The 12,551-nt window shown below is 40.1% G+C and overlaps 1 protein-coding gene across 12 annotated transcripts in view; it reads left to right on the top strand.

Moving 5' to 3' along the window:
• The window catches only part of MYLK (myosin light chain kinase), a 226,987-nt gene that overhangs the window by 205,061 nt on the left and 9,375 nt on the right, over window positions 1–12,551 (top strand). For all 12 annotated transcript variants that reach the window (XM_068949081.1, XM_068949083.1, XM_068949087.1 and 9 more), the window contains 2 exons: window positions 1,794–2,011; window positions 7,382–7,505. In XM_068949081.1, coding sequence (XP_068805182.1) covers window positions 1,794–2,011; window positions 7,382–7,505 — 342 coding nt within the window. The remainder of the gene's footprint in view (window positions 1–1,793; window positions 2,012–7,381; window positions 7,506–12,551) is intronic.

Raw genomic sequence — 12,551 nt, 5'->3', positions numbered from 1 at the left:
TTGGAAGTGTCTTAAAGCCTCCTCATCCCAAGGAGACTGAAAAGAGAAGAATCCAGAGAGAAATCCCATTGACCCAATCAGGCATTTAGATTCTGATGTAGTTGTGATTGTGTGAAGAAAGCCTATTCCCTCCTGTGTGTGTGCGGTACCTAAAGAGCATTGGTTCAATTCAGCACCCTGACCTGGGAAAAATGAAACCCAATTTGGCTCAGGATATAAATGCAAAAAATGCATTCTATAAACACATTTACAATTTAATCTAATGATGTTACCAGAATGCCTACCAGTCTTAGGTAAAAACTACATGTAGATACATTATCCAAGTATATACCAAAAAGCTGTGCTGGAGACAATGGTCTGATTTCTGAAAATTTAGAGATCTTACAAAACAAAAAACACACACACACTTTGGGATTAAAAATGAGTCGTCATTATCTGGGTTAAATAGCCAAAAAGCAACCTGTACGCTTTAGTATTAGATCAGAGATTTTTGCATGCTCCAGCTGCAAACGTTCTGCGTACAGATGTTTTCATAAACACCTCCATACTGGCATCTTACTGAAGTGACAAAATACTCGATATCAGAATTTTCAGAGCTGTTTATCCAACAGCTATAGCCCTAATATTGTTTTTATGTCACAAAGATGTTATAATCAAGTGTAACCTCTGAGTTTGTCAAGCCTATGCTATTCTTATTGGTTCCTTGTTAATAGGAAACTGCAGCAACATTTCTAATTATTTATTTTCGAAACCATATAGTCAAAGCAACGAATGCATCCAGAACGCCAGATGTTTCAATTTCAGTTTAATACATGAGGAATATAACCGTGTATCTGACCACTTGCAAACACTGCAAAGCCATTTTTCAGTTGCATGTTTTCTTTCTGTAAGTGAAATGTGCAATTACCTTTGGCAATCAGCAGGAATGCTTCCAAATATTAGGGCACATAAAGAGCACGTAGCGGTTCATTTAAGAACAGATTTCTAAAAGCAAAGCTGCTTTTCACCATTTGCTCCCTTATGTATAGGTCATTCACCCGCTGCATGCAGAAAAGTATTTACCATCTTTGGAGAGATGAACCAGTTAAGTGATCACTCAGAACTCAGAAAAAGACCAAGCACAGTTTGCATTTTGTTTTATTATAGCTAGATTAAAAATCTAGATCACTTTAGCTCTGGAAGGATTTTGATCCAGGAGATTCTACCCTGGAAAGAGCAATTATTTCACATCTTAAATAAGCATAAAATTGGAATTGACCTACAAGCAGTGTGATGATGGTTCAGTTAAAAATACCATCACCAGAAAAGTTGTGCGTTAAATTCTTATCCTGTTAAAGCTAAGTGGGCAATCCCCACTGAGCTCACTTGGGTCAGTAATTTATCCTTTGAGCTTTGCATTAACTGTGTCATTTGAATTCTTCCTTCGCTAGCCGTTCTCCATCAATCTCAGCCTCTCCTCTCTCAGCTTTAGCAGGTGGCAAAATGCTAAAGGCAGGCTGTAAATCCAGCTGCATCCCCGCTGTCTGGGATGTTAGCTGAGTGTTTCACGGTCCTGTCCTGGGGAAATCTTTCAGTAGGGAAAAGATCTATTGATTCATACCATACACAACAAGAGGTGATTTTTCCTAGCAGAGTGATCCTTGTGTCTATGGAAAATGCTGTTACAACACAGAGATTGTGTCCGGAATTGCTATTGCAAGTTTGAACTATCTGTATTTGTATAAAGGAAATAGCTTGATTACTCCCAAAATGAAAATGCTACAGAAGTCCTCTTTTTTTTCTGTCTGTCCTAGTGTTTCTGGAGGAGAACTCTTTGAACGAATCATTGATGAAGACTTTGAACTGACAGAGAGAGAGTGCATTAAATATATGAGGCAGATTTCAGAAGGAGTTGAGTACATCCATAAGCAGGGTATTGTCCATTTGGATTTGAAACCAGAAAATATTATGTGCGTCAACAAGACCGGTACAAGTATCAAACTCATTGACTTTGGACTTGCAAGAAGATTAGGTAATGACTTTTCTGCCTACTTCAGTATGTCATGGGGAAAAGGGCAGGAGAAGCAGTAAATCATAGCATTACATTCTCTGATATATAAAGACTAAACAGACATGTTTCATATAAATAGTTCTGGGTTTAGGTTTAAAACAACAGAAGAGGGAAGAACCAGACCTTCCAAAGAGAGTGCAGTATACCTCATCTCCACGAGGAGTTTGCAATTAAATGTATACAAAATAGCTAGTGGTTTCTATGGATAGGCTATCCTTGTAGATTACAAGGTAAAATACACAGTAGTAGCCATGTTAATAAATATTTATGTTTGATGCAGGTAATCTCCGGACCTTAACGCTCTAACCGTAAGAAATAACCCAAAACATTGATCTTCAAATTTATTAAAAATCATTGAAACTTTTGGGAGGGCAGGTGATGTTCTAGAAGACTTTCAAAGATGGATAGTTATGTTCAATTTACACTTCCCCTTTGGTTTCATCACTTCCCATCCTAAACAGCAGCATATTATTGTATATGTTAACCACAGGATGTACTTTATAGAGAGCTCTGTTTTCATCATGCTCAGAATGATTGCTAAAATAGCACTACTTGCAAGTAATGCAGTGGGACTGAAAAAAACCTCTTCCCTTTGACAAGCTCCTCCTCCTCTTAAGCTGTTCTCAGCTGCTTTCTGTAATTCATTGTAGACTAAGTTTTCCAACATGCAGTGCCATTCAAAAGCAGAAGACCTTGCAGGACTTCTCTTCTTCATAATGCTCAGTATTAACTCTGCTCTGAAAAGCTGCCTCCCGGTTGTGTTTGTTAGTGTTAATATTAACATGTAACAGTAAATAACAATACCAACATCATATACTGATCTTTTTTTATATTATGCTTGCACAAGGAAGAAAAATCATTCCAAGAATTAAAAGTAGATTAAATAGTTTAGGAACCTGCTATACTGGGAGAGCTGTTATCTGTGGCTCTTCTCCCATTACCTTGAGTGGGACAACTCATATGAATTGCTACTCTCTGTTATGTATAACAGTAAAGCCTGGAATTACAACCTTCTGGTTTTTGTTACGTGCCTACATGCTGCTCCTCCTTGTTCTTTTGACACATTAGTAACAGACCACTGCATACCCAAGAACATGATTTTATTAAAACAAACCAAAAATGGTATGTTGAGTGAATAGGAGGAAAAAAGTCTACTTTTCAGATTTTGAGGGGAAGTTCCACTCCAAAGGGGCATTACATGAATCTTGGTCACATGGGCACTGTGAATTCAGTGAAATATATGTTATTTCATTCATTTAAAAAGATTTTGCTGCTGTTATGTGTGTAGCCAATACTTTCTGGGAGTATAAGGTGGATTTTGTTCTTGCTGAGGAAATAGCAGAACTGTTAACTAAGTTCCAATTGTGAAGTTTTTGTTATCAGAGATGTGTGAAAGAATCCATCCTGTCATATTCCAGCTGCCAGCCTGGAAATCCCTACGTTTGCTGCTGAAGTGAGCAGATTTTATCAACAAGTTATAATATACACGGAACCACAGAATGGCCTTTTTACAGAAATTTCTTCAGCTACTTTCATACCTTCAAATCAGAGTTAAACCACATTTAACAAAAGCAAGCTCCTATTTTCAATAGCCCATTTGTATCGATTAGGTTTTCCATTTTTCTGCTCATGTTGTGGTGTCACTGTGTATTTTGCACTGCTGACAGTAGCTTGTGAGCTGCTGCAGGCATGTCATATCTACTAAATCTCTCTACACAACTTCTCTTTTGTGGAAGGCTGAGAGCTATGGGCACTGAAGCTGATTTTGATTTTACAGTGCTGTACACTTATTTGGCTTAATACAGCGCTAATTCTTGCTAAGTTACGCTATGGGTTTTTGCTGGGTTTTTTCACATCTGAAAAGAAACTAGTCTCTAACGACAGCCTGGCGTTCTGGACAACTCAGAGTGTGGCACTTCCCTAGGAAGAGAAAGTGCCTTCCTTTTTTATGCACAAAAAGCAAAAGCGCTGTGTTACTCACTAAGATGTTCCTAACAGATGGCGGAGATATGTTCCAAAATCAGAAAACAATTTTTACTGTCTCATTGCCTTATAAAAATTGCTAAATTGTCAAAAACAATTTTTACTAAGTGCTCTCATCTTGCCACTTGCCATAGGTGACACAATGAGAGCGTGGGCCTCCGCTGTCGATGCCTTGTGACTTTATAATTGACCATCGCATTCCCTTTGGCTTCGATAGATGGGGGATTAGGAGCCCTCATACGATGGACCTGACCCTGATTCAGCAGACCATAGCCAACCATGACCGCTAAAGGGAACAGTGACTGATTCTGCACTTCAGCTGCTAAGATTTTTAGTAATTGCTTTGCAACAACTGCAAGCTGAATGCATCTAGATATTAGTGTTTTGATCAGTTTTAAAGAAATTAAGATCAGCTCCTTCTGCAGTCATTTTCTGCGGTTAATTAGTTCTGTTATTTTGTCAGGAAATACCAAAGCTGCAGTGGGGATATTTTCCTGACCTTTTTTGGTGTGCTGAGGAACACATGTAGAAAATTGTTTAAGATAAACTTCTTGAGGAGAAAAGGGAATGATTTTTGAGTACTGTAAAGATTTTTTTTTTTAATCAGTTGATTATACACAGTGACAGCAACAGCTTCCAGCTAGCTTGTCAGCCTTCTTTGTGAACTAAGTGGTATCCAAACACAGATCCTACTTGTGTACCAAGCTTGTAAACATCTGGGCAAAGATTTGACATACTGTTCAGTAGAAAAAGTCTAATTCTTTTCTTTTTTCTTTTATACACGGAAAATGCTGTATCAGTTCTTTCACGCTGTATGCTTGCTCTCAAATGCTATGTTTTTAAAAAACATTTCTGTGACCTGTGGGTAGCACATTTCATACCCCAGCCTTTGGCATACACAGTGGTTCATGCTAGTTTACACAGTGCACAGAAAAGCCTCCAAAATTGGATGTGAAAATCTGAGCCTCAGATTCAGAAGATTATGATGAAGCTTAGAAAATAGCTCTTTCGTGACAAATTTAAGTAATTTCTCATAAGGACAGTTTTAAAAAAGTGTAGATGTTGAGCTTCGAAAGAAGACAGCTGAGAAGATGGGTTCTCAAGTCTTCCTGCTTGTGCTTAGAAAAGGAAGGGTGTCACTCCTCATTGCCACTGGGGAGACGACATTGGCCTTGTTTTTAGCTAAGTCAGTTTAGGCTGGATATTAAGAAAAGCTTCCTAACTTTTGGGGTAAGAAAACTCTGATTACATGAATGTAGGGATGTTATGGAATATCTTTTGAATGAGATTTTTCAAGCCCACTCAGACAGCTGTCAGGAGGGATCTCGATGTTGGTGAACCTGCCTAGGAAGTAGGTGATTTCCTGGGGCCACTCCCAGGTGCTCGCCTCTGTTTCCCTCCCTAGAAAGGGGCACTCTCTGCATGGTGGAGTCTCTGAAAGGAGGGAGAACATGTGAAGATGCGATTTCCTGAATTAATTTACTATCCCCACGTAGGGCAGAGCAAAAAGGGTTTCACAGCACTTAAGATGGGAAACTGGCACAACTGTGAGTGAATTCCTTGTGGTAGTGCCTAGAAGTTGCCTCCATCATGCTTTCAATCCTTAAACAAGTTATTAATCCCATGTGTCCTTCAGTTTTCATTGGGTAAATTGGGGATATGAATACCTCAAAAGACTACTGTCTTAGCTCTACAATTAAATTTTATGAAATAACAGCTTTCAATGGAGGTAACTGTAGGTGCATAGTCAGTATTTGGAGCAGTGTTTATATTGCAAAATGTGGTAATGGGAAGTTCTGGTAAATTAAAGTATTCTCTAGTGATTCAGTGTTCTGGCCAAGTAACTTTTATTGTAGTCTTCTCAAAAAAATTATTTGATCTGCAGTTTAATTGTTAAGCTTTTGTGTTGGTTATAGGGCTGCAAATCTCTGCACGTGTGGTTACCTTAACAGGAGCAGGATTGGACTGTTAACATTGTTTTTTCTTCCCATTCATATCTGTTTTGTTAAATGGTAATTTCTTTTGGGGCAGGGATGGTTTCTTACTATGTCCTTCTGTGCCTAATCTGAATGCTGCAGTTGCACAAGAGTAAACATAATGCAATGGATCTGGCTTAATGCAAATACTGACTGTTCAGGCAGATGTACAGACTGGACGGAGAGTTTCTCGACCTAAATCCAAACCTGCTTCAAGTCAGAAATGATGTATCTCCTGACATTTTTATATTCCTGTAATACAAATTTTTATTAAAATTTGTTTTTTTTCAATTCCTAATCTATTCTTGTTTCTTACTGCTTGTAGTTGACCTTCTTGACCTTATATATTCTTTTCTTCCCAGTCCATTTGGAACGAGCATCAGTGAAAATGAGCCCATTGAGATTTGCCTAATAATTCCTATCTGAATGACTTGCACTGTGTTTCACACTATCACCAAAAGTTGGATGTATCACTGATAGTTACACGCTGGTAGCAATAAGTGTCAATAGTAGGTTCTGTTTAGTTTGTTAATCTACCTTCCTCACTGCTGTACTGTAGCGTTTTCCAGTAGAACAATACTGGTGGGTCGGTACATGAAAGGTGAAGAGACTATTCACATGTCCCACGAGCTCATTCTTTCAGTATATATTGCTAGCAGTAGCTTGGCTGTAGCTCAGGTTAAAAGCACCCACATTGTGCTTAAGAAGAGCCAAATGTGGGACGCTTGCGCTACCAACCAGCAGAGTAAGAGTTTGGACTGGCAGTTGATGACTAAGGATTCATGGTCTCCCTTTCTTCACTGCTCTAGAGCTGCAGAGCCACCGATCATATGCTTGTAGGCAAGCCTGGTTTTGAGAGCAGGCTTAAACCCAGGCTTACTGACAAGGTAGCACTATACGCAGTGATATCACTTTGCCATTAAGTGCAGACCCCTCCCTGCACTTTGATAGAAAATTATTTTTTGATTAAAAAAAAAAATTCCTTCAACTCCTTCCTAGCCCTGGAATCCTGAAATCCTCTTGCGCAGCTGCTAAAGTGATGAAGGCTCAAACACTCCTGCACTTCAGGACATTCAAATCTGAATTCAAATATTAAAAGCTATCCTCTTCCTTGCAACAAGACCTGGTCTTGTTGCAGCTCCTTGGAATAGGAACCTTCTTACTATGTGCCTTGTACAGTGCTGTGTCCTTGAGGATGCTATTCATATATCAGCTGAGAGATTAGCAGTTCAGATGTTGTTTATCTTTCTGATAAGGATCTTTAATTACATCACAAATATGAGTGCAAAAATGGTTTTGCTCTTACTGGAGATTAACTGCTTTTAAAAATCTGTATGCAGCAGGTAATGGTTTTCTCTTTCATTCTTTACAGAAAATGCAGGTTCTCTGAAAGTTCTCTTTGGGACACCTGAGTTTGTGGCTCCAGAAGTTATAAACTATGAACCTATTGGATATGAAACAGATATGTGGAGTATAGGCGTTATCTGCTACATCTTGTAAGTACCTTTGTTAGTCTTGACTCTAATCCTGACAGTTCCTGAACACATGAAAGTTCCATCAACTTCTGGGCGTTCTACAACTTTCGGGTCTTTTCTATTGTAATTAGAAACTTCAGGATGATTAATAAAAATTAATCTGTTTGGCTGCAGCTGAAGAAAACTGTTCTCTGAAGCATCTAATTGATAAACTGCAGAACTGGCAGCTTTGGAGATTCAACCATTTGATGCTATACATCTTACATCATAGACCAGCAAAACTTCAACTAATTTAAAAAGACAATGTGACAGTATTTTATTATTAACTTTCAACTATTTTTCCTTCCCAGCTGTTTAAGAGAAATATTTGGGTGTGCACTAAATCTTCCCCTTTCTTATTCTCAAGAGAGAAAATCTTTGTGAAGTTTTGGAATTTTCTTATCCGGATAATATCCCCTGCAGAAAAGAAGATATCACAGCATTACCATATCCATTCACAGTGCAATTAAATTTATTACTAAGTACATGCCACTAGATAAACACCTTTTATAAGCAACATGGACCAACCTGATGTAAATATTTTAGAGCATGGTTGGCTGCAGCTCCTGGTTACACACCTCTGTATGTGATTTGATCAAACATGCTCATGAACTTCAGTGGATCTACAGAAAGGCATATGGGAATAGGATCTCCCAGCTCCCATGCCTAGAACAACAAGAGATCTTCTTCCAACTGTGGCTTTACAAATTTGTTGCAATATAAACATACAAAAAGAGAGACTCAGTTTGGAACATGGTTCTTTTTCCCTCACTCTAGTTTCTGTCATGAGTAAATGGCAGATCTCCTTTTCACACGTTCTTCTAAAAGACTTTTACCAACGCTTTGGGTTTTAAAAGAACCCCCTCCTCCTTGGAAACCCTCTTCCTTCACACCTAGCAAGGCACATTTGTTTGCCCAATTTTTACTCACGTCTTTCTGTGATTCCCCTTACTGTGTCAGCCTGTAGTTGTTCTCTTATTCTTCTAATATCCAAACTAAGCAACCTCATTTTCTCTCGTCCTGTGCAAGAGCTACTACATCAACTCTCTTACTCCCAGCAAAGACTCTGAAAATCTGAATATTTCTGTTATCTTCTGTTTCACTCTATTTTCATATGTGAAGTGTGCTAGACTCTTCAAGGTCACTTTGTTCTGCCAGTTTATTTACAGGACCTTTATTTTCCATTCACTTCCAACATTTTTTTTCTAGATCTTGAAAGCTCGTTTAGGCCATTCTGTAGTTCAAATAATTTAGACCACACAAGCAGTGCTCAGGAGACGAATTCATTTACTTTTTTAGCTACTGAGGCCTCCTGAGCTATAAAGCATTTAAAGAGTGTTAAGGGAGATCCCAAATCAAACTGCCTGCACTGCTAATGGAAAATCACTAGTTAAATCAATGCAGCATTGCCCCCTAGAGGCCTTTTACACGGTGAGGAACAAAATGTTAACCCCACCCCCCCAGTGTAATTTGCACATTTGAGGAGTTTTAACGTCTTTTACTGTCATTTGTCATCAAAGTATTTCATGAGTTTCTGTGTGTTTGCCGTATGAGCAGGCTATTATTTCTTGCGTGAAGGGCAAAAATCAGTGTCAGTAGTTTGCATGGGTTCCTAAGGCATGCAGCCAGGGTTGCTGCTCCGTTACGGTGTACGCAGGATAACACCATCACCATGTAAGTAGGCAAGGCAAAGGGAGCGGGAGAAGCATGGACAAAAGGTGAAATGACTTGCCAAAGATCAGTCTGCAGGCGATGGCAGAGCTGTTTCCTCATGGTTTCTCTGTGCAACTAGAAGCAAGGTTTTGAAGTTTAAAATATTTGGATGCTGCAATATTCAGCTGATGGGATTGGGGTGGTGTTACACTTAATTCAGATCAGCTGATATGCCTTGTGAAATATATTACGAAACGACTCACTTGCTGAGGAGTCTTTAAGCTCATTTAAAACCTCATGAGGGGAAACAGATATTACCCAAACACAGTGAAAATCTTGGCCTTTGTGATGCATAACTGTTGCCATTTATAGCAACAATCAGTGTCTGTCTTTCTTGTCAGAAGTATAAAATAATAGAAGTTAGGGGAGACCTGTGAGCTTCCCCTCTCCTCCCCCCACCCGGAGTGTCAGGTTCCCACTCTGTCTTCACTTCCGTAAAGCCCAGCTATTTTTCCAGTCTTACAAATAGGAGCCGTGATCTGAAACAGCCCATCACGTTGTCATTACAGAACGCAAGTAAAAGTAATTGAGCACTGCCTCTCTCTTTAGTTATAACTGCTTTCCTGCTTTGATGATAAACTCAGAACTGTTAAATCTCATGCACCGAGCATGAGGCACTCATTTGGCGTCTGCTTCACAGAATCATGGAATGGTTGAGGTTGGAAGGGACCTCTGGAGGTCATCTAGTCCAACCCCCCTGCTCAAGCGGGGTCCTCTAGAGCACATTGCCCAGGATCGCGTCCAGGCAGGTTTTGAATATCTCCAGGAAAGGAGACTCCACAACCTTTCTGGGCAACCTGTTCCGGTGCTCAGTCGCCCTCCCAGGAAAGAAGTTTTTCCTCATGTTCAGATGGAACTTCCTGTGTTTCACATCCCATCAGTGGGCTGGTGTCTTAGCGTCTGCCTCTCCTCTCCCCCGACTTGATGAGCGGGGTCGCGGAGGAGAGGAGAGCGGTGCAGCGGCACCACAGCTAGGGACAGGCTGCTACAGGCACTTCATGACACAAAGTGGCTGTGCCCATCACATGCCGTAACCGAAGCGGGAGGGCCATGCGTTTGCGTGACTTGACATAATACCTCTTTCGTGGTAGGATTTAAGAGAGTTGAGAGACTTGTAACCTACCCAGACAGAGACGGTGCCTCCATTATGTCCTATGCAATACCAAATACAAACCAAGTTCCACAAAGAGTTGCTAAAGCGATCTCTGAGGGTGAGGAGTATCCTTGCAGAAGAATGAATGGGTGGGATGTAATCTCAAGTAGGAAACAGGGTGACCTCACTCCTCCAAAACGCTGCAGCAAAATCCCTCTCTCAGCTTTCTGCCATGCAGGCAAAAGTACAGATGCTGCGCTCTGTGTTGGGATGTTGCATCTGTCTTCCTTACCGCATGACTGACTTAATTCCATCCAGCAGCTCCTGGGTACACTATCTGCATTTCTAAGCTACACTTGTTATATCCTTCTAAGCTTTTTGGATAACTCATCCAATCCTGTCTTTTGATCAGTCTTTTTTCTTTAAATTTCATTCTTTGTATTCGTCACCTCAGGGTTTTTATCTTCCACTTTTATCTTGCTCTCTGTCCTGTTCTGTATCACAGAATATTGCCCCACATACTTAAGTTGATCTACTGCCTTTGAAGTAACAGGGCACAAAAATTACAGCTTGTATCATCTCCATTTATGTCTATTTCAGAGTCTCTTTGTGTTTACAATAACCTTTATCTAATGAAGGTTAAACCTCCTGAAATTCTTTCCAGCTCTTTCTATCCCATTTATTCGTTTGGACGTTGCTGAATGTTTGTTGTTTTTTTCTATTTCTAGTCCGTTTCTGATGATCCTTGTGGATAGCCTATGTTTCTAATATTTGGTAATCTTTTTTGGTGCATTGTATTTCACTGTGCTGTGGCCTCTCTTCTTCCGCACCTTCCTAAATATTACCACTCACCTGATTCTTCAAAAATTCCCTTCCCTTTTTGTCTGTTGTGGTTTACCGTTGCTGTTATAGCTCCCTTGTTTGGCAGTTTGGGCTGGTTGAAAGATCTTTCAGTATCCTTCATCTCTTGGGCATGCTGACTCAGGACTTTGGTAAGGCAAGGCACTCAGGTTGCCAGTTTAAACTTGGCTCCACGTGGTATTGAAAATGTAAGCCTCGTTAATATGAAGATGAGAGAGCACTCCTTGCTCTTTCAGTAAAGAAAGTTAGAGCTCTTTAAGGTCATGACTGTATTGCTCAAAAAGAAATGAATTATGTGGTCACTGGCACTGGCGAGCTGTGATTCTTCCTCAATCCACTGGGCTCGTAAAACAAGGGCGAGAGCAGAGGGAGCCCGTGCTCCAGTGACGAGCTGTATTCCTGCATGGAGATCCTGGTGGTCTCTTTCTTCCTTGAGACTGCCGGCACCGGAGTCAGACAGCTCTCAGCTGAGGAGGAGGTTGTTTTGTCATGTGGATACGTGTCCCCAGCAAAGTAGACTGAGACTATTTACTTCATTTCACTTGTGAAAGAATGAAATTACTTCCTCATCTCTGATGTGCAGGCGTTATCATCTCTGCCTAAATGGGCTTATTTCACATGACTTGCACAGGTTTACTAGACTCAGACAGAGGTGCTCCTCCAAGTGAAATTTGTCACTTTTTTTCACTGCTCATACAATGCAAGAGACTGTAAGGAGGAGCTCAGTGTCATCAGACCCAACCAGTTGCTGCTGCAAGCACTGCTTGCAGAGGAATGCTTAAAGTCTGACTTTTTGAGGCATGGAGCACATTCATCTCTCCTGGATTAGCGATGATTTTAATGCAAGGATTGCCAAGTGAAATGCAGGCAGCCAGACCTGATGACCACAACGGACCCTTCTGATCTTAAGGTTTCTAAATCTGCAGTCAGTGCTTTGTTAGAATAGACAATAAATGTTGACCATCGTCTAGAGAATGAACTATCTTTCTTCTTTATGTAGGAGTGGAAACTGTGAAAGACTTTCTAAACAAATGGTGCTTAACATGCCAGGAAGATGCCTGGTTAAGTAGCTGGAAAAATGTTTTCAGTAAACAACTTGCTGCTTGTCTAATAGTAACTTCATAGTGTAAACTCAATATTAATTTTCTGGAGAGGTGGCTCCTCTTTATCACTGAGCTTCAGCATTCCAAAATGAAATTGTTTCCATAATCTGTCAAAAGAGATGCTGAGCCATTTTTACTTTAAATGGCTATTAAGGAAAGAACATCCAAGACATAGGCCAGTGAGATCTGTGATAAAGATAAGAACTTCCGAGTATAACCTACATGAGTTGCTGATGTTTTGTTTTCTGACTATAGACA

This window comes from Struthio camelus, chromosome 6, assembly GCF_040807025.1.
Source record: "Struthio camelus isolate bStrCam1 chromosome 6, bStrCam1.hap1, whole genome shotgun sequence".
Taxonomy (NCBI): domain Eukaryota; kingdom Metazoa; phylum Chordata; class Aves; order Struthioniformes; family Struthionidae; genus Struthio; species Struthio camelus.
The sequence above is the reverse complement of the archived record's forward strand: the minus strand, read 5'-3'. Positions and strand labels throughout refer to the sequence as shown.